The sequence below is a fragment of the Dendropsophus ebraccatus genome, chromosome 8 (genome assembly GCF_027789765.1).
Source record: "Dendropsophus ebraccatus isolate aDenEbr1 chromosome 8, aDenEbr1.pat, whole genome shotgun sequence".
NCBI lineage: Eukaryota > Metazoa > Chordata > Amphibia > Anura > Hylidae > Dendropsophus > Dendropsophus ebraccatus.
The window spans coordinates 5,694,438-5,719,516 of NC_091461.1; the positions used below are offsets into that span (position 1 = coordinate 5,694,438).

Here is a 25,079-nt window from a genome sequence, read left to right on the forward strand (position 1 = left end):
ATAGAGCAAACTCCATCACATATCACTTATAACCGATCTATAGGCGACTATATCACTGTATTACAGGAGGGTATATAGTGATCTGTGCTGGAGGCATTGGTGTGTATGGGGACTGAGGAAACGTCTGTGTCTCATAGGAGGCCCTGTGTATATGGGGGCAGGAATAGGTTAGGGGTCATCTATAGGGGATCAGGTATATAATCTCCTACTGTGATATGTGGAGATCTGCAGCAGGGGACTGTGACATTACTGGAATGATCCATGTTAGGATGATGATGATGATGATGATGATGATGATGATGATGATGAATGATGATGATAGCTTCTGTATAGTCACTCATCTTCTGGGGTATTATAGCTACCACTGGTGTATAGAGAAGCAGGTATCACATATAGGATTCCCATCTGCAGAGCTGCTGTTGTAGTCAGCCCAGTCCTGTGTGAACACAGCCATATAGTGATCTGTTACTATCATCCCAGCGGGGTGTCCTGTATATACCTGAGCCTTAGAACAGCCTGCCATATAGCATCCCACTGGGGTGTCCTGTATATATGTATGGGTTATAGTACCAGGAGAGTATATACAGGTGTATGGGTTATAGTACCAGGAGAGTATATACAGGTGTATGGGTTATAGTACCAGGAGAGTATATACAGGTGTATGGGTACCAGGAGAGTATATACAGGTGTATGGGTTATAGTACCAGGAGAGTATATACAGGTGTATAAGCATGGATGTATACATAGGGGTATGAGTATATATGTCAGATATAGAGAGGCACGTGATTGAATATAGAAACAATCCGTATTATTTGCACCTATAGAAATCTCCACAATCCCGGGATGTAATCATCTGCTCATCAATAATCAATACGGAAGGTTTCGTCCATCTTTCCTCTGGTTTCCATTTTCCTTTCGTTTTGTGCGGGAGAAAATATCAGGGACACCGATCCTGGAAGGCAAAAACACCGACAGACGACAATGGCCAATCGGTCGGGCGATCAAATTGGATGTGACTTGAAATCAGCGGATGGATGGGATGGCGCCCCCTGTGTGGGAGCTGCGGCTGCGGTTATCCTCCCGCGTCTGTGGGGATAGGGGCTGCGGTTATCCTCCCGCGTCTGTGGGTATAGGGGCTGCGGTTATCCCGCGTCTGTGGGTATAGGGGCTGCGGTTATCCCGCGTCTGTGGGTATAGGGGCTGCGGTTATCCCGCGTCTGTGGGGATAGGGGCTGCGGTTATCCTCCCGCGTCTGTGGGGATAGGGGCTGCGGTTATCCTCCCGCGTCTGTGGGTATAGGGGCTGCGGTTATCCTCCGCGTCTGTGGGTATAGGGGCTGCGGTTATCCTCCCGCGTCTGTGGGTATAGGGGCTGCGGTTATCCCGCGTCTGTGGGGATAGGGGCTGCGGTTATCCCGCGTCTGTGGGGATAGGGGCTGCGGTTATCCTCCCGCGTCTGTGGGGATAGGGGCTGCGGCTGCCCCCTGTCGGTGGAGGTTGGGGCTGCGGTTGTCGGCCTCTTGCGCCAGTTGTCGGGTCCTCACCCCCCCCCACATCCCGGGGGTCCCCAGCTGCCGCGGAGGAGCCGCTCCCTCGTTATCTGCTCCGGGACATGAAAGCCGCAGCCGGCCGCCTGGTGCGATTATCAGCGCTGAGCAGGAGCGGCGGGCGCGGGGAGGGGGCTGCAGGGGCCCCGCATAATGGAGCTGTGCAGCCGGGGACACAAAGGCCACTCACCTCATTAGCATGGACCCTCGGCGCCCCCTTTCAGCCCCTCTAATCCCCCCGCATTCAAAGCCTCGGAGTAATGAAGCTTCTGCAGCTAATAGTGCTCTGTGTGCTGAGAGAAAGGCGCTAATCCCCCTTATCTGCGCCCAATGTCGCTGCGACCCCCCCCCCCCCTAACGCCCCACTGCGGCCGGCTAACGTGCGACAACTCCGTGCGCCACATCCAGCGGGAGGGGGAGGGGTGTCCGGCGGCCCGGGAGGGGGAGGGGTGTCCGGCGGCCCGGGAGGGGGAGGGGTGTCCGGCGGCCCGATTACCGGGATAATGGCTGAAACTCATGAAGGAAGAGAGAGAAGAGAGAGCGGCCGGGGCTGCGGTACCGCACCACACTGCCCGAGCCCTGTGCTAATGAGGAGGGGCGAACAGACAACGGGGGGCTGCGGTACCGCATCACACTGCCCGAGCCCTGCGCTAATGAGGAGGGGCGAACAGACAACGGGGGGCTGCGGTACCGCACCACACTGCCCGAGCCCTGCGCTAATGAGGAGGGGCGAACAGACAACGGGGGGCTGCGGTACCGCACCACACTGCCCGAGCCCTGCGGCTCCGGGGTCGCACACATCGCTCACTGCGGTACCGCATCTGGATAATAATAACTCTTTATTGACAAAATATTGACAAGGTCATCATCATCATCATCGTCGTCGCCGCCATCATACTTCTCGGAAGTATATGAATCCTACAAGTCACCACAACACACAGACGTCTGTACAATCCGCTACCGCGGCCAAACCACTGCTGCCAGTCGCTGCGTCTTTCACGCGTCTCTCCTGCGGTTCCCGGGCGCAGCCCCCAATGTCCGGGGGGGATCCAGCCCTATCCACAGATAATCCACATGATCGGCCGATGGATCGCCGCCGATCGTGTCTCCCGGGCCCCCCGAGTCCTGTACAATAATCCCGAGCTCGGCTCCCGCTCTCCGGATACAAAAGTGCTGATTGTCGCGGCCGTTAATCGTCCGATGTGACGTCGATCTCCTCGGGGCTGGCCTGCTTGGTGGCGATCCTCCAGCGGTTGATGTGGTGCGTGCCCTTCTTCTTCTGGGACGAGTCGGACCCTTCCTCCTCCAGCTTCTGCCGTTTAAACTTCGTCCTGCGATTCTGGAACCATACTTTTACCTGGAGACACAAAGCGCAGCGTTAACGCACAGTCTTGGATTCATCTCTGCGTTATTGGATTCTATTACCCAGAGTTCCCTGGCACGATGGGAGTTGTAGTATACATAGATCGATCCCTATATCTGTCTACATAAACCTGCCTATATACTGGGCCCAACCTGACAACCACCGAGCAGCTGCTCCCCTGACAACTCACAGCTAATTATCTGCCACCCGACAACCAGCAGCCATCGCTATCAGTAATGAGTGATGGGACCGATCAGACACAGACGGGTAATAATCGATAATAGACGAGAATCTCCGCGTCCAGTGCGGTTTTCTACTTTTTGTTGAAACTGAAACATTAAATAAAAAGATAATAAAAATATTAAAGTAAAAAAAAAAAAAAGTAACAAAGTAATAGAAATATAAAAGGCTGAAAACCGGGGGAAGAGGAGGAGGAGGAGGCTTCCCCCGCCCAGAAACAGGACAGTGTGAAGACGGTCATCCAGAGATAATAAACCGCAGGATCGGTCACATGTACAGCAGGATCGGTCACATGTACAGCAGGATCGGTCACATGTACAGCAGGATCGGTCACATGTACAGCAGGATCGGTCACATGTACAGCAGGATCGGTCAACATCAGGACAGCAGCCGTAAAAAGACAGAATCCTGATTGGGAGAAGAGGAGATCCGATCCCGGAGAGCAGAAACTGAGCGGAAATTATAATAATCATGACGACGATGATGATGATGATGAATTCTTATTATCCTTTAACCCCTCTTTTCCAACCTGTGCCTTTAGCTTTTAAAACTACAACTCCCATCATTCTCTGCAACAGCTGCAAACGCAGGTTGGGAACATTACAACACAGCGGTAATAATAATAATAATAATAATAATAATAATAATAATAATAATAATAATAATAATAGTAACACGATAATACTGCTACATACTCGCAGGGGGCAGCTCTCTCCTGCCACCCCCACCGCCTGTCCTGATCGGCCGATCTCACTTTAGTAGATTAAACATCCGCACCTCCGGATTAGAAAAAAGACCCTGCAATAATCCCCCCTCACCTCAACAGCTTCCACTTTCTTCTTAGACCCCAAATCCCCCCCTGTATACTCTGCTACACTCCCTGCCCCCCCCCCCTGTATACTCTGCTACACTCCCTGCCCCCCCCTGTATACTCTGCTACACTCCCTGCCCCCCCCTGTATACTCTGCTACACTCCCTGCCCCCTGTATACAATGCAACACTCCCTGCCCCCCCTGTATACTCTGCTACACTCCCTGCCCCCCCACCTGTATACTCTGCTACACTCCCTGCCCCCCCCTGTATACTCTGCTACACTCCCTGCCCCCCCCTGTATACTCTGCTACACTCCCTGCCCCCCCCCTGTATACAATGCAACACTCCCTGCCCCCCCTGTATACTCTGCTACACTCCCTGCCCCCCTGTATACTCTGCTACACTCCCTGCCCCCTGTATACTCTGCTACACTCCCTGCCCCCCCTGTATACTCTGCTACACTCCCTGCCCCCCCCCCTGTATACTCTGCTACACTCCCTGCCCCCCCCCTGTATACTCTGCTACACTCCCTGCCCCCCCCTGTATACTCTGCTACACTCCCTGCCCCCCCCTGTATACTCTGCTACACTCCTTGCCCCCCCCTGTATACAATGCAACACTCCCTGCCCCCCCTGTATACTCTGCAATACTCCCTGCCCCCCCCCTGTATACTCTGCTACACTCCCTGCCCCCTGTATACTCTGCTACACTCCCTGCCCCCCCCTGTATACTCTGCAATACTCCCTGCCCCCCCCCTGTATACTCTGCTACACTCCCTGCCCCCTGTATACTCTGCTATACTCCCTGCCTCCCCTGTATACTCTGCTACACTCCCTGCCCCCCCCTGTATACTCTGCTATACTCCCTGCCCCCCCCCTGTATACTCTGCTACACTCCCTGCCCCCCCTGTATACTCTGCTACACTCCCTGCCCCCCTGTATACTCTGCTACACTCCCTGCCCCCCCCTGTACACTCTGCTATACTCCCTGCCTCCCCTGTATACTCTGCTACACTCCCTGCCCCCCCCTGTATACTCTGCTATACTCCCTGCCCCCCCGTATACTCTGCTACACTCCCTGCCCCCTGTATACTCTGCTACACTCCCTGCCCCCCTGTATACTCTGCCACACTCCCCGCCCCCCCCCCCTGTATACTCTGCTACACTCCCTGCCCCCTGTATACTCTGCTACACTCCCTGCCCCCTGTATACTCTGCTACACTCCCTGCCCCCCCTGTATACTCTGCTACACTCCCTGCCCCCCCCCTGTATACTCTGCTACACTCCCTGCCCCCCCTGTATACTCTGCTACACTCCCTGCCCCCCCCTGTATACTCTGCTACACTCCCTGCCCCCCCACCTGTATACTCTGCTACACTCCCTTTCCCCCTGTATACTCTGCTACACTCCCTGCCCCCCTGTATACTCTGCTACACTCCCTGCCCCCCCTGTATACTCTGCTACACTCCCTGCCCCCCCTGTATACTCTGCTACACTCCCTGCCCCCCCCACCTGTATTCTCTGCTACACTCCCTGCCCCCCCCCTGTATACTCTGCTACACTCCCTGCCCCCCCCCCCCTGTATACTCTGCTACACTCCCTGCCCCCCCCACCTGTATTCTCTGCTACACTCCCTGCCCCCCCCCTGTATACTCTGCTACACTCCCTGCCCCCCCCCCTGTATACTCTGCTACACTCCCTGCCCCCCCCACCTGTATTCTCTGCTACACTCCCTGCCCCCCTGTATACTCTGCTACACTCCCTGCCCCCCCCCCCTGTATACTCTGCTATACTCCCTGCCCCCCCCCCCTGTATACTCTGCTACACTCCCTGCCCCCTGTATACTCTGCTATACTCCCTGCCCCCCTGTATACTCTGCTACACTCCCTGCCCCCCCGTACACTCTGCTACACTCCCTGCCCCCTGTATACTCTGCTATACTCCCTGCCCCCCTGTATACTCTGCTACACTCCCTGCCCCCCCGTACACTCTGCTATACTCCCTGCCCCCCCCTGTATACTCTGCTACACTCCCTGCCCCCCCCCTGTATACTCTGCTACACTCCCTGCCCCCCCTGTATACTCTGCTATACTCCCTGCCCCCCTGTATACTCTGCTACACTCCCTGCCCCCCCCTGTATACTCTGCTACACTCCCTGCCCCCTGTATACTCTGCTATACTCCCTGCCCCCCTGTATACTCTGCTACACTCCCTGCCCCCCCCCTGTATACTCTGCTACACTCCCTGCCCCCTGTACACTCTGCTACACTCCCTGCCCCCCCCCTGTATACTCTGCTACACTCCCTGCCCCCCTGTATACTCTGCTACACTCCCTGCCCCCCTGTATACTCTGCCACACTCCCCGCCCCCCCCTGTATACTCTGCTACACTCCCTGCCCCCCTGTATACTCTGCTACACTCCCTGCCCCCTGTATACTCTGCTACACTCCCTGCCCCCCCTGTATACTCTGCTACACTCCCTGCCCCCCCCTGTATACTCTGCTACACTCCCTGCCCCCCCCTGTATACTCTGCTACACTCCCTGCCCCCCCCTGTATACTCTGCTACACTCCCTGCCCCCCCTGTATACTCTGCTACACTCCCTGCCCCCCCCTGTATACTCTGCTACACTCCCTGCCCCCCACCTGTATACTCTGCTACACTCCCTGCCCCCCCTGTATACTCTGCTACACTCCCTGCCCCCCTGTATACTCTGCTACACTCCCTGCCCCCCCTGTATACTCTGCTACACTCCCTGCCCCTCTGTATACTCTGCTACACTCCCTGCCCCCCCTGTATACTCTGCTACACTCCCTGCCCCCCCTGTATACTCTGTTACACTCCCTGCCCCCCCCCTGTATACTCTGCTACACTCCCTGCCCCCCCCCCTGTATACTCTGCTACACTCCCCCCCCCCCCTTTATACTCTGCTACACTCGCCCCCCCCCTGTATACTCTGCTACACTCCCTGCCCCCCCCCCCTGTATACTCTGCTACACTCCCCCCCCCCCCTTTATACTCTGCTACACTCGCCCCCCCCCCCTTTATACTCTGCTACACTCCCTGCCCCCCCCCCCCTGTATACTCTGCTACACTCGCCCCCCCCCCTGTATACTCTGCTACACTCGACCCCCCCCTGTTATAATGACTTGTAGCCTGTAATAAGGCGGAGTCTCCCGGGAGTATAATGGACGATACGTCACTCGTCGTTTATCACCTCCACAATACACAATGCCGGTAATGAACGAGAGCGACCTGCAAAGTAAACTCATTACAGCAATTACCGCACTGACAACCAAGATAACAGAGTGCGGAACCGCAGCGCCGGCCGAGGAATAATAATAATAATAATAATAATAATAATAATAATAATAATAATAATAATAATAATCAGTAATGATATTCTCGCTCTCAGTCCTTTTTTGCGGTGGGGGTCAGTAGCAGGCTGTGAGTGCACACTCAGGGGTCAGTAGCAGGCTGTGAGTGCACACTCAGGGGTCAGTAGCAGGCTGTGAGTGCACACTCAGGGGTCAGTACCTGGGTCTCGGTGAGGCTCAGGCTGTGCGCCAGTTGCTTCCTCTCTGCGCCCACCACATAGTGGTTCTTCTCGAAGGCGTGCTCCAGCCGCAGTAACTGGGATGGGGAGAAGGCTGTGCGGATCCGCTTGGGTTTCCGCGCCAGAGCATTGTGCAATAGGAAACTCTCCGCACTTGTGTCATTACCTGCAAAGAGAGCAGGGGGCAAAGTCAGCCGGGGCAGGAAGACCCCCAAAGCAGCCAACACTGCTACATACAATCCATGCACACAACTATATCATACAATGCACACATACAACACACAGTACAAACACAGCCAAAAGCTACAACATATAATACACAAACCTACTACAACATATAATATATACACAAACCTACTACAACATATAATATATACACAAACCAGCTACACTATATAATATACACAAACCAGCTACACTATATAATATATACACAAATCAGCTACAACATATAATATATACACAAACCAGCTACACTATATAATATATACACAAACCAGCTACACTATATAATATATACACAAACCAGCTACACTATATAATATATACACAAACCAGCTACAACATATAATATATACACAAACCAGCTACACTATATAATATATACACAAACCAGCTACACTATATAATATATACACAAACCTACTACAACATATAATATATACACAAACCAGCTACACTATATAGTATATACACAAACCAGCTACACTATATAATATATACACAAACCTACTACAACATATAATATACACAAACCAGCGACACTATATAATATATACACAAACCAGCTACACTATATAATATATACACAAACCAGCTACACTATATAATATATACACAAACCAGCTACACTATATAATATATACACAAACCAGCTACACTATATAATATATACACAAACCAGCTACACTATATAATATATACACAAACCAGCTACACTATATAATATATACACAAACCAGCTACACTATATAATATATACACAAACCAGCTACACTATATAATATACACAAACCTACTACAACATATAATATATACACACACCAGCTACACTATATAATATATACACAAACCAGCGACACTATATAATATATACACAAACCAGCTACAATATATAATATATACACAAACCAGCTACACTATATAATATATACACAAACCAGCTACACTATATAATATATACACAAACCAGCTACACTATATAATAATATACACAAACCAGCTACACTATATAATATACACAAACCAGCTACACTATATAATATATACACAAACCAGCTACACTATATAATATACACAAACCTACTACAACATATAATATATACACACACCAGCTACACTATATAATATATACACAAACCAGCGACACTATATAATATATACACAAACCAGCTACAATATATAATATATACACAAACCAGCTACACTATATAATATATACACAAACCAGCTACACTATATAATATATACACAAACCTACTACACTATATAATATACACAAACCAACTACACTATATAATATATACCCAAACCAGCTACAACATATAACATATACTCAAACCACCTACACTATATAATATATACACAAACCACCTACACTATATAATATATACACAAACCAGCTACACTATATAATATATACACAAACCACCTACACTATATAATATATACACAAACCAACTACACTATATAATATATACACAAACCAGCTACACTATATAATATATACACAAACCACCTACACTATATAATATATACACAAACCAACTACACTATATAATATATACACAAACCAGCGACACTATATAATATATACACAAACCAGCTACAATATATAATATATACACAAACCAGCTACACTATATAATATATACACAAACCAGCTACAACATATAATATATACACAAACCAGCTACAACATATAATATATACACAAACCAGCTACACCATATAATATATACACAAACCAGCTACACTATATAATATATACCCAAACCAGCTACAACATATAATATATACACAAACCAGCTACAACATATAATATATACACACACCAGCTACAACATATAATATATACACAAACCAGCTACACTATATAATATATACACAAACCAGCTACACTATATAATATATACACAAACCAGCTACACTATATAATATATACACAAACCAGCTACAATATATAATATACACAAATCAGCTACACTATATAATATATACACAAACCAGCTACAATATATAATATACACAAATCAGCTACACTATATAATATACACAAACCAGCTACACTATATAATATATACACAAACCTACTACAACATATAATATATACACAAACCAGCTACACTATATAATATATACACAAACCAGCTACACTATATAATATATACACAAACCAGCTACACTATATAATATATACACAAACCAGCTACACTATATAATATATACACAAACCAGCTACACTATATAATATATACACAAACCAGCTACAATATATAAAACAAAAGCTACAACATATAATATATCAAAACAATCTACAACATATAATATATACACACACCAGCTACAACATATAATATATACACACACCAGCTACAATATATAATAAACCCAAACCAGCTACATTACACACCTGCAGCAGCTATAAGACTGTAACAATTTATAGAAACAAATACAATATACCCATACCATCTATAATATACAACATATAGGCACCAAATAAAACAGACTACATATACATGTGTTATACAATACACACACACACAAGCTATAACAGATATTTTATATACTATACACACACAAGCTATAATAGACTATATATGTATTACATACAATAATATACAGGCTATAGCATACAGTATATACATAATATATAAACAAAAATACACATCCAAGCTATAATATATATATATATATATATATATATATATATATATATATATATATATATATATATATATAGTCATCATACAATAATATACAGGCTATAGCATACAGTATATGCATAATATATAAACAAAAATACACATCCAAGCTATAATATATATATATATATATATATATATATATATATATATATATATATATATATATATTATATAGTCATCATACAATTATATACAAGCTTTAGCATACAGTATATAATATATACCATAAATACTACACCCAAGCTAAAGGTACAATATATATACTTAATATAACTGTACATATAACTGCTACAACATATATGAAATATACTTACTCCAAAAACAGTATATAAAATATACAATACACACACAGAGGTCCATACAATATATGTGCCAAAATGTGGACTCACTAAGTGTATATAGTGACCTCACATACACATCAGCTATAGGAGTATATAGTGACCTCACATACACATCAGCTATAGGAGTATATAGTGACATTACATACACTGCAGCCTATATACACATCAGCTATAGGAGTATATAGTGACCTCCCATACACTGCAGCCTATATACATATCAGCTATAGGAGTATATAGTGACCTCCCATACACTGCAGCCTATATACACATCAGCTATAGGAGTATATAGTGACCTCCCATACACTGCAGCCTATATACACATCAGCTATAGGACTATATAGTGACATTACATACACTGCAGCCTATATACACATCAGCTATAGGAGTATATAGTGACCTCCCATACACTGCAGCCTATATACACATCAGCTATAGGACTATATAGTGACCTCCCATACACTGCAGCCTATATACATATCAGCTATAGGAGTATATAGTGACATTACATACACTGCAGCCTATATACACATCAGCTATAGGAGTATATAGTGACCTCCCATACACTGCAGCCTATATACATATCAGCTATAGGAGTATATAGTGACATTACATACACTGCAGCCTATATACACATCAGCTATAGGAGTATATAGTGACATTACATACACTGCAGCCTATATACACATCAGCTATAGGACTATATAGTGACCTCCCATACACTGCAGCCTATATACATATCAGCTATAGGAGTATATAGTGACATTACATACACTGCAGCCTATATACATATCAGCTATAGGAGTATATAGTGACCTCCCATACACTGTAGCCTATATACATATCAGCTATAGGAGTATATAGAGACCTCCCATACACTGCAGCCTATATACACATCAGCTATAGGAGTATATAGTGACCTCCCATACACTGCAGCCTGTATACATATCAGCTATAGGAGTATATAGTGACCTCCCATACACTGTAGCCTATATACATATCAGCTATAGGAGTATATAGAGACCTCCCATACACTGCAGCCTATATACATATAAGCTATAGGAGTATATAGTGACCTCCCATACACTGCAGCCTATATACACATCAGCTATAGGAGTATATAGTGACCTCCCATACACTGCAGCCTATATACACATCAGCTATAGGACTATATAGTGACCTCCCATACACTGCAGCCTATATACACATCAGCTATAGGACTATATAGTGACATTACATACACTGCAGCCTATATACACATCAGCTATAGGAGTATATAGTGACCTCCTATACACTGCAGCCTATATACATATCAGCTATAGGAGTATATAGTGACCTCCCATACACTGCAGCCTATATACACATCAGCTATAGGAGTATATAGTGACCTCCCATACACTGCAGCCTATATACATATCAGCTATAGGAGTATATAGAGACCTCCCATACACTGCAGCCTATATACACACATCAGCTATAGGAGTATATAGTGACCTCCTATACACTGCAGCCTGTATACACATCAGCTATAGGAGTATATAGTGACCTCCCATACACTGCAGCCTATATACACACATCAGCTATAGGAGTATATAGTGACCTCCTATACACTGCAGCCTGTATACACATCAGCTATAGGAGTATATAGTGACCTCCCATACACTGCAGCCTATATACACATCAGCTATAGGAGTATATAGTGACCTCCCATACACTGCAGCCTATATACACACATCAGCTATAGGACTATATAGTGACCTCCCATACACTGCAGCCTATATACACATCAGCTATAGGAGTATATAGTGACATTACATACACTGCAGCCTATATACACATCAGCTATAGGAGTATATAGTGACATTACATACACTGCAGCCTATATACACATCAGCTATAGGAGTATATAGTGACCTCCCATACACTGCAGCCCATATACACATCAGCTATAGGAGTATATAGTGACCTCCCATACACTGCAGCCTATATACATATAAGCTATAGGAGTATATAGTGACCTCCCATACACTGCAGCCTATATACACATCAGCTATAGGAGTATATAGTGACCTCCCATACACTGCAGCCTATATACACATCAGCTATAGGAGTATATAGTGACCTCCCATACACTGCAGCCTGTATACACATCAGCTATAGGAGTATATAGTGACATTACATACACTGCAGCCTATATACACATCAGCTATAGGAGTATATAGTGACCTCACATACACATCAGCTATAGGAGTATATAGTGACCTCCCATACACTGCAGCCTATATACATATCAGCTATAGGAGTATATAGTGACCTCACATACACTGCAGCCTATATACACACATCAGCTATAGGAGTATATAGTGACCTCCCATACACTGCAGCCTATATACACATCAGCTATAGGAGTATATAGTGACATTACATACACTGCAGCCTATATACACATCAGCTATAGGAGTATATAGTGACCTCCCATACACTGCAGCCTATATACACATCAGCTATAGGAGTATATAGTGACATTACATACACTGCAGCCTATATACACATCAGCTATAGGAGTATATAGTGACCTCACATACACTGCAGCCTATATACACACATCAGCTATAGGAGTATATAGTGACCTCCCATACACTGCAGCCTATATACACATCAGCTATAGGAGTATATAGTGACCTCCCATACACTGCAGCCTATATACACATCAGCTATAGGAGTATATAGTGACATTACATACACTGCAGCCTATATACACATCAGCTATAGGAGTATATAGTGACCTCACATACACTGCAGCCTATATACACACATCAGCTATAGGAGTATATAGTGACCTCCCATACACTGCAGCCTATATACACATCAGCTATAGGAGTATATAGTGACATTACATACACTGCAGCCTATATACACATCAGCTATAGGAGTATATAGTGACCTCCCATACACTGCAGCCTATATACACATCAGCTATAGGAGTATATAGTATAATAACACCGCACCGTGTATTATAGAAACCGCGATCTGCCGGTGCAAAATACACTGTACAGGTCACTATACAAGATTACACTACAAATACTATTACACCATAAACTACACACACACACACACACACACACACACACACCTGGTGTTACACTATACATCACACACACACAGTGTTACACTATACATCACACACACACATACATATATACCTGGTGTTACACTATACATGTCACACACACACACACACACACACACACAGTGTTACACTATACATCACACACACATACATATATACCTGGTGTTACACCATACATTACACACACACACACACACACACACACACACACACACACCTGGTGTTACACTATACATTACACACAGACACATACATATATACCTGGTGTTACACCATACATCACACACACACACACACACACACACACACACACACAGTGTTACACTATACATCACACACACACACACACACAGTGTTACACTATACATCACACACACACACACACACACACACACACACACACCTGGTGTTACACTATACATTACACACAGACACATACATATATACCTGGTGTTACACCATACATCACACACACACACACACACACACACACACACACACACAGTGTTACACTATACATCACACACACACACACACACACACACACAGTGTTACACTATACATCACACACACACACACACACACACACACCTGGTGTTACACTATAAATTACACACACACACACACACACACACACACCTGGTGTTACAACATAAACTTGCTCATACGCGCGCGCGATCTAACACACGGTACCGCGTCTGTGTGATCACTGCCCTGTACTTTATATGCAGATAACAGAAGTTTCAGGTTCTTATGAAGACATTGAACCCGGCACTGTATACACCCGGCACTGTATACACCCTACACGTATAACACCCGGCACTGTATACACCCGGCACTGTATACACCCTACACGTATAACACCCGGCACTGTATACACCCGGCACTGTATACACCCGGCACTGTATACACCCTACACGTATAACACCCGGCACTGTATACACCCGGCACTGTATACACCCTACACGTATAACACCCGGCACTGTATACACCCTACACGTATAACACCCGGCACTGTATACACCCTACACGTATAACACCCGGCACTGTATACACCCTACACGTATAACACCCGGCACTGTATACACCCTACACGTATAACACCCGGCACTGTATACACCCTACACGTATAACACCCGGCACTGTATACACCCTACACGTATAACACCCGGCACTGTATACACACTACACTGTATACACCCTACACGTATAACACCCGGCACTGTATACACACTACACTGTATACACCCTACACGTATAACACCCGGCACTGTATACACACTACACTGTATACACCCTACACGTATAACACCCGGCACTGTATACACCCTACACGTATAACACCCGGCACTGTATACACACTACACTGTATACACCCTACACGTATAACACCCGGCACTGTATACACACTACACTGTATACACCCTACACTGTATACACACTACACTGTATACACCCTACACCTATAACACCCGGCACTGTATACACCCGGCACTGTATACACACCACCAGCATAAACTCCAACATACAGAAATAGTGCAATATATACCCTACAGGCATAAACTGCAATGTACAGAGACTGCGCTATATATCCTTCATCTATACTGACCACGTCCAGGACACTGCGATATATTATATATATATACACACTGCGAGATATATACTATAAGCAAAAAATTGTATATATAGATACTGCACTATATACTACAGGCAGGAAGTACAGTACATAGAGACCCTGCACCCCTGTATATAGTACATAGAGACCCTGCACCCCTGTATATACAGTACATAGAGACCCTGCACCCCTGTATATAGTACATAGAGACCCTGCACCCCTGTATATAGTACATAGAGACCCTGCACCCCTGTATATAGTACATAGAGACCCTGCACCCCTGTATACAGTACATAGCGACCCTGCACCCCTGTATATACAGTACATAGAGACCCTGCACCCCTGTATATAGTACATAGAGACCCTGCACCCCTGTATATAGTACATAGAGACCCTGCACCCCTGTATATACAGTACATAGCGACCCTGCACCCCTGTATATACAGTACATAGAGACCCTGCACCCCTGTATATAGTACATAGAGACCCTGCACCCCTGTATATAGTACATAGAGACCCTGCACCCCTGTATATAGTACATAGAGACCCTGCACCCCTGTATATAGTACATAGAGACCCTGCACCCCTGTATATAGTACATAGAGACCCTGCACCCCTGTATATAGTACATAGAGACCCTGCACCCCTGTATATACAGTACATAGAGACCCTGCACACCTGTATACAGTACATAGAGACCCTGCACCCCTGTATATAGTACATAGAGACCCTGCACCCCTGTATATACAGTACATAGAGACCCTGCACCCCTGTATATACAGTACATAGAGACCCTGCACCCCTGTATATACAGTACATAGAGACCCTGCACCCCTGTATACAGTACATAGAGACCCTGCACCCCTGTATATAGTACATAGAGACCCTGCACCCCTGTATACAGTACATAGCGACCCTGCACCCCTGTATATACAGTACATAGAGACACTGCACCCCTGTATACAGTACATAGAGACCCTGCACCCCTGTATATAGTACATAGAGACCCTGCACCCCTGTATATAGTACATAGAGACCCTGCACCCCTGTATATAGTACATAGAGACCCTGCACCCCTGTATATAGTACATAGAGACCCTGCACCCCTGTATACAGTACATAGAGACCCTGCACCCCTGTATACAGTACATAGAGACCCTGCACCCCTGTATATACAGTACATAGAGACCCTGCACCCCTGTATATAGTACATAGAGACCCTGCACCCCTGTATATACAGTACATAGAGACCCTGCACCCCTGTATATACAGTACATAGAGACCCTGCACCCCTGTATATAGTACATAGAGACCCTGCACCCCTGTATATAGTACATAGAGACACTGTATATTACAGCCATACATTACAGAATAGTGTACACAATATACACTCCACATCTATATATATACTCCAATAGTCTGCAATGTACACATGATAATACGGTATACACTACATGGTATAGAAGAGGTGGAGATACATTACAGGGCCCTATATACAACATACATAGACACTGCACTGTATACACACCACATACATTATACTACACACTACATTCACGCTGTATATACTACACTATACAGAAGGCTCAACTATATACAGTCCACAGAAACTACACACCTATATACAGATACTGGACTACAAACTACTAGGCCAGTATAAGGGACGGTATATATGTAGTACAGTATAAACTACAAGATACAGCACCTAGTAATACAGCGCATCATCACTGCAGGTCTACAGGACAGTATACACAGACACTACACTCATTTATAAAATTAGTGTAGTGTCTGTGTATATAGTGTAGTGTCTGTGTATACATGTGTATATAGTGTAGTATGTGTGTGTGTGTATATATATATATATATATATATATATATATATACATACATATATATACACACACACACACTATATATATATATATATATACATACACACACACACACACTACACACACATGTATACACAGACACTACACTATATACACATGTATATACAGACACTACACTATATACACATGTATCTACAGACACTACACTGTATACATATATACTACTACACAGTATACACAGACACTACACTATATACACACACATGTATATACAGACACTACACTATATACACATGTATCTACAGACACTACACTGTATACATATATACTACTACACAGTATACACAGACACTACACTATATACACACACATGTATATACAGACACTACACTATATACACATGTATCTACAGACACTACACTGTATACATATATACTACTACACAGTATACACAGACACTACACTATATACACACACATGTATATACAGACACTACACTGTATACATATATACTACTACACAGTATACACAGACACTACACTATATACACACACATGTATATACAGACACTACACAATATACACAGACACTACACTATATACACACACATGTATATACAGACACTAGAATATATATATATATATATATATATATATATATACACACACACACAGACAGACACTACCCTATATACATGTATACACAGACACTACCCTATATACATGTATTTACAGACACTACACTATATACATATATATATATATATACAGACATTACACTATATACATATATACTACTACACAGTATACACAGACACTACACTATATACATATATACAACTACACAGTATATACAGACACTACACTATATACATGTATACAGACACTACACTACATTGTGTATATATATATAATATATATATATATATATATATATATATATATATATATATACACACACAGACACACAGACACTACAGTATATACATGTATATACAGACACTACACACATGTATACACAGACACTACACAATATACATATATATACTACTGCACAGTATACACAGACACTACACTATATACATATATACACAGACAACACTATATACAAGTATACTACTACTGCACAGTATACACAGACACAACACTATATACAAGTATACTACTACTGCACAGTATACACAGACACAACACTATATACAAGTATACTACTACTGCACAGTATACACAGACACTACACTATATACATATATACACAGACACAACACTATATACAAGTATACTACTACTGCACAGTATACACAGACACTACACTATATACATATATACACAGACACAACACTATATACAAGTATACTACTACTGCACAGTATACACAGACACAACACTATATACAAGTATACTACTACTGCACAGTATACACAGACACTACACTATATACATATATACACAGACACAACACTATATACAAGTATACTACTACTGCACAGTATACACAGACACAACACTATATACAAGTATACTACTACTGCACAGTATACACAGACACAACACTATATACAAGTATACTACTACTGCACAGTATACACAGACACTACACTATATACATATATACACAGACACTACACTATATACAAGTATACTACTACTGCTCAGTATACACAGACACAACACTATATACAAGTATACTACTACTGCTCAGTATACACAGACACAACACTATATACAAGTATACTACTACTGCACAGTATACACAGACACTACACTATATACATATATACACAGACACTACACTATATACAAGTATACTACTACTGCTCAGTATACACAGACACAACACTATATACAAGTATACTACTACTGCACAGTATACACAGACACAACACTATATACATATATACACAGACACAACACTATATACAAGTATACTACTACTGCTCAGTATACACAGACACTACACTATATACAAGTATACTACTACTGCTCAGTATACACAGACACAACACTATATACAAGTATACTACTACTGCACAGTATACACAGACACAACACTATATACATATATACACAGACACAACACTATATACAAGTATACTACTACTGCACAGTATACACAGACACCGCACGTCACACACACATATCAGCATTGTCAAACATTTACTCCAAATAAGATATAAAGGAATCACCAACAAAACAAGACATATATATCATATAAAACATATAGATACCCCCCTATATAAAACCAACACAGTAATAAAAACACCCGTAATCCTCGCGGCGATATATTAAACCATTACAGTAATATAAACACCCGGTATATTATATCATTACAGTAATATAAACACCCGATATATTAAACCATTACAATATAAGCACCCGGTGTATTATACAATTACAGTAATATAAGCACCCGGTGTATTATATAATTACAGTAATATAAGCACCCGGTGTATTATATAATTACAGTAATATAAACACCCAGTGTATTATAGAATTACAGTAATATAAGCACCCGGTGTATTATACAATTACAGTAATATAAGCACCCGGTGTATTATACAATTACAGTAATATAAGCACCCGGTGTATTATATAATTACAGTAATATAAACACCCGGTGTATTATAGAATTACAGTAATATAAACACCCGGTATATTAAGCCATACGGTAATATAAGCACCCGGTACACGATACCCTTTCAGCGATATAAATGGCCAGTATAGAATATACGTATATATGTATAAACACCCATATAACAATGTATATAATTTACAGTAAAAATATAGAAGATATAATAAAATTCCTATATTCACAGAACAATAAATACCCAACGAGTAATATATCCCCAGAATGTAATAATATAATAGCCTCGCCATATAATTACCTGTATTCAGCTACATAGGCAGCCATAGAAACAATCAGTATATAACAGACTAATACCGTGTATATAATATAATAGCAACACATACTACACACTCACAGTAGTATAAATACCCGGTATGGAAAATATTCAGCATACAAAAATACCCAGTATATTTATACTCCCAGTCAGATAAATACCCAGTATATAATATATACTTCCAGTCAGATAAATGCCGAATATATAATATACGCCCATATAACTGCCCAGTATATAATATATTTCCCCAGTCAGACAAATATGCAGCATTTAATTCTCTCATACTGATATAAATCCCCGGTATATTATACCGCATCCTCCACACCCGCTATATACAGTGTATAACACAGAGTATACAGGAACCCAGTTATATACAGTGTATAACACAGTATACAGGAGCCCAGCTATATACAGTGTATAACACAGAGTATACAGGAGCCCAGCTATATACAGTGTATAACACAGTATACAGGAGCCCAGCTATATACAGTGTATAACACAGTATACAGGAGCCCAGCTATATACAGTGTATAACACAGAGTATACAGGAGCCCAGCTATATACAGTGTATAACACAGTATACAGGAGCCCAGCTATATACAGTGTATAACACAGTATACAGGAGCCCAGCTATATACAGTGTATAACACAGAGTATACAGGAACCAGCTATATACAGTGTATAACACAGAGTATACAGGAACCAGCTATATACAGTGTATACAGGAGCGGGGGTGACCCCAGCGCAGCTGCCGCTCTATATACCGGCTATAATGTGAGACATAAATATCTCTCTATATAAAGCATCATCCTCTATAATATACACCATTTACTATAAATTTGCACACTCATACACACATACATATATATATATATATATATATATATATATATATATATATATATATATATGTACACACACAGCACCGAGTACACTGCCACTATTTACACACACACACACACACACACACACACACACATATATATATCTATACATACATATACACACACCTAATATATATCTATAAATATCTATCTTTATATCTATATCTATATATCTATATATATACACACACACACACACACAGCACCGAGTACACTGCCACTATTTACACACACACACACATATAAATACATATACACACACACATATACACACACACACATATATATATATATATATATACATACATACATACACACACACCTAATATATATCTATAAATATCTATCTATATCTATCCATATCTATATATATACTTACACATACACACACAGCACCGAGTACACTGCCACTATTTACACACCACACACATATATAAATACATATACACACACATATACATATATACACACACACACACATATACATATATACACACACACAGTCATTTATTACAAGCGCACACACATGTACAGTTAATTATTATTATACCGTCTCACACAATTACATACATGATACTATACACAGTTATGTATATGGTACACAAACACACAAATATATTACATACTCCCGGATATGTAGCAATACAGTCCGATATTTATTACACAATCACATATATAAAATACAGCCGTATTACACAAACACACATATAATATACAGCCGTATTACACAAACACACATATAATATACAGCCATATTAAACAATCACACATATACCAGATATCCTCGTTGATACATTTTGTAGACAGGACACAAGCTAGATATAAATATATATTATATACAGCCGCTCCTATATGATCCATCCGTGTATACACTGCGCCTGCAGCATCAACAAAAACCGCACGCTCGGAGACAGAACCAAGAGACGCAAGTAGAAGAACAGTGATGTGCGAATCCGTCCCCGGGACTTGAGAGTGAACTTGTCCTCCGGAGCTGCGGATCTGTGCCCGGGTCTTTGGCCCCCTCCCCCCTGGTCCTGGACACCCGGATCCCCCAGATTTCGTTTCCTTTAGTTGCTGCGGATGGTGTGCAGAATCCTGTGCGGGTCCCGGCGGAGCCCCCAGAGCTGCGGAGCCGGGAGCCAGAGCTGCGGAGCCGGGAGCCAGAGCCCCCCAGAGCTGCGGAACCGGGAGCCAGAGCCCCCCAGAGCTGCGGAACCGGGAGCCAGAGCCCCCCAGAGCTGCGGAACCGGGAGCCAAAACCGCGGATCCCCCCAGAGCTGCGGAACCGGAAGCCAGAGCCCCCCAGAGCTGCGGAACCGGGAGCCAGAGCCCCCCAGAGCTGCGGAACCGGGAGCCAGAGCCCCCCAGAGCTGCGGAACCGGGAGCCAGAGCCCCCCAGAGCTGCGGAACCGGGAGCCAGAGCCCCCAGAGCTGCGGAACCGGGAGCCAGAGCCCCCCAGAGCTGCGGAACCGGGAGCCAGAGCCCCCCAGAGCTGCGGAACCGGGAGCCAGAGCCCCCCAGAGCTGCGGAACCGGGAGCCAAAACCGCGGATCCCCCCAGAGCTGCGGAGCCAAGAAGGGAAACTTTCCGGGCTACAAAGTAACAAGTTGGGTGAAGTTGCGGCAGAGCCGGAGCGGCTGTCGGGGGGCGCGGAGCGGATCCGCCACTTACCTTGGAACCGGTGTCCCAGATATCTGTATCGGTGGATGAGCCAGGGGTAGAAGCTGGAGGGGTCCCTTTGTTGTGAGGAGAATAGCGGGTGTGGGGAGTGGGAGGTGGGCAGGGGGTGCGCTGCCAGCGCGTGAGGAGGGGGCACCGGGTGCACGGGCACAGCCGGGTTCGGCGGGTGGGAAACAGTTTCTGCAAACACCAAGTCCGGGTTGGAGTAGACGCCCCTGCCCGTGGAGTGGAAGCCATTGAGGAAGGGGTTGATGGGGCTGGAGTTGGCATAGCTGAGGGCAGCGGGTCGGAGGGGCTCCTCGGAGCGGGAGGCCGGCAGCGGACTGTCCTTGGCCACCAGGGACTCGATGGTGAAGCATCTCTTTGGAGCGGGCTGGAACATGGTGTCCGGCAGCGCGGGGCCCCGGCGGGCAGTGATTGCGGGCGGCAGTGCGGTCACCGTCCTCCTCCGGTGCCCAGTGGCAGCCGATCCATGGAAGAGCCGGACTCTCCACAACTTGTGCGAACGATTTGTTAGTTGCTGCGGGTAATTAGCGGGCGCTGACACTCCGGCTTCCTGCGCAGATGTCGCCCGCTCTGATTGGCCGCTGCGCCACAGGGGAGGCTCCTCCGTGCGTCAGAGTGCTCAGCCCGGAGAGCGCAGCCACTCATCGGGGATGGGCAGGGAGGCCCGGCCGCCCTCCGAGCCTCCGCCTGTCACTGGCTGTCAGGAGCTTAGACGGGACGGAGGATACTGCCCACCCTGCTGCCTCACCTGTCTGCACACCGGGCACCCCACCTGGGCACAGCACACAGACTCAGCACAGCACACAGACTCAGCACTCCACCTGGGCACAGCACACAGACTCAGCACTCCACCTGGGCACAGCACACAGACTCAGCACAGCACACAGACTGAGCACTCCACCTGGGCACAGCACACAGACTCAGCACAGCACACAGACTCAGCACTCCACCTGGGCACAGCACACAGACTCAGCACAGCACACAGACTCAGCACTCCACCTGGGCACAGCACACAGACTCAGCACAGCACACAGACTCAGCACAGCACACAGACTGAGCACTCCACCTGGGCACAGCACACAGACTCAGCACAGCACACAGACTCAGCACTCCACCTGGGCACAGCACACAGACTCAGCACAGCACACAGACTCAGCACTCCACCTGGGCACAGCACACAGACTCAGCACAGCACACAGACTCAGCACAGCACACAGACTCAGCACAGCACACAGACTCAGCACAGCACACAGACTGAGCACTCCACCTGGGCACAGCACACAGACTCAGCACAGCACACAGACTCAGCACAGCACACAGACTCAGCACAGCACACAGACTGAGCACTCCACCTGGGCACAGCACACAGACTCAGCACAGCACACAGACTGAGCACTCCACCTGGGCACAGCACACAGACTCAGCACTCCACCTGGGCACAGCACACAGACTCAGCACTCCACCTGGGCACAGCACACAGACTCAGCACAGCACACAGACTCAGCACTCCACCTGGGCACAGCACACAGACTGAGCACTCCACCTGGGCACAGCACACAGACTCAGCACTCCACCTGGGCACAGCACACAGACTCAGCACTCCACCTGGGCACAGCACACAGACTCAGCACTCCACCTGGGCACAGCACACAGACTCAAGCACTCCACCTGGGCACAGCACACAGACTCAGCACTCCACCTGGGCACAGCACACAGACTCAGCACTCCACCTGGGCACAGCACACAGACTCAGCACTCCACCTGGGCACAGCACACAGACTGAGCACTGCACCTGGCACAGCACACAGACTCAGCACTCCACCTGGGCACAGCACACAGACTCAGCACTTCCACCTGGGCACAGCACACAGACTCAGCACTCCACCTGGGCACAGCACACAGACTCAGCACTCCACCTGGGCACAGCACACAGACTCAGCACTCCACCTGGGCACAGCACACAGACTCAGCACTCCACCTGGGCACAGCACACAGACTCACGCACTCCACCTGGGCACAGCACACAGACTCAGCACTCCACCTGGGCACAGCACACAGACTCAGCACTCCACCTGGGCACAGCACACAGACTCAGCACTCCACCTGGGCACAGCACACAGACTCAGCACTCCACCTGGGCACAGCACACAGACTGAGCACTCTACCTGGACACAGCACACAGACTGAGCACTCCACCTGGGCACAGCACACAGACTGAGCAATCCACCTGGCACAGCACACAGACTGAGC

The 25,079-nt window shown here is 45.2% G+C and overlaps 1 protein-coding gene across 1 annotated transcript; it reads right to left on the minus strand.

Annotated features, from left to right (window-relative positions):
- Positions 1 to 2,294: 2,294 nt before the first annotated feature.
- EMX2 (empty spiracles homeobox 2) lies at positions 2,295 to 23,330 on the minus strand. The gene is made up of 3 exons (XM_069979681.1): positions 22,815 to 23,330; positions 7,499 to 7,683; positions 2,295 to 2,903 (listed from the first exon to the last, which is right to left on the minus strand). Exons 1-3 carry the CDS (start codon positions 23,203 to 23,205, stop codon positions 2,736 to 2,738), a joined length of 744 nt encoding a protein of 247 aa, XP_069835782.1. The 5' UTR covers positions 23,206 to 23,330; the 3' UTR covers positions 2,295 to 2,735.
- Positions 23,331 to 25,079: the final 1,749 nt, after the last annotated feature.

What these genes read in the sequence shown, in the direction of transcription:
- EMX2 (XM_069979681.1), bottom strand. Translation starts at nt 23,205, where the DNA reads ATGTTCCAGCCCGCTCCAAAGAGATGCTTCACCATCGAGTCCCTGGTG. An exon ending in TCTGGGACACCGGTTCCAAG is followed by an intron (nt 7,684 to 22,814) that starts GTAAGTGGCGGA and finishes CTCTCTTTGCAG; the next exon opens with GTAATGACACAAGTGCGGAG. An exon ending in TGAGCCTCACCGAGACCCAG is followed by an intron (nt 2,904 to 7,498) that starts GTACTGACCCCT and finishes TTGTGTCTCCAG; the next exon opens with GTAAAAGTATGGTTCCAGAA.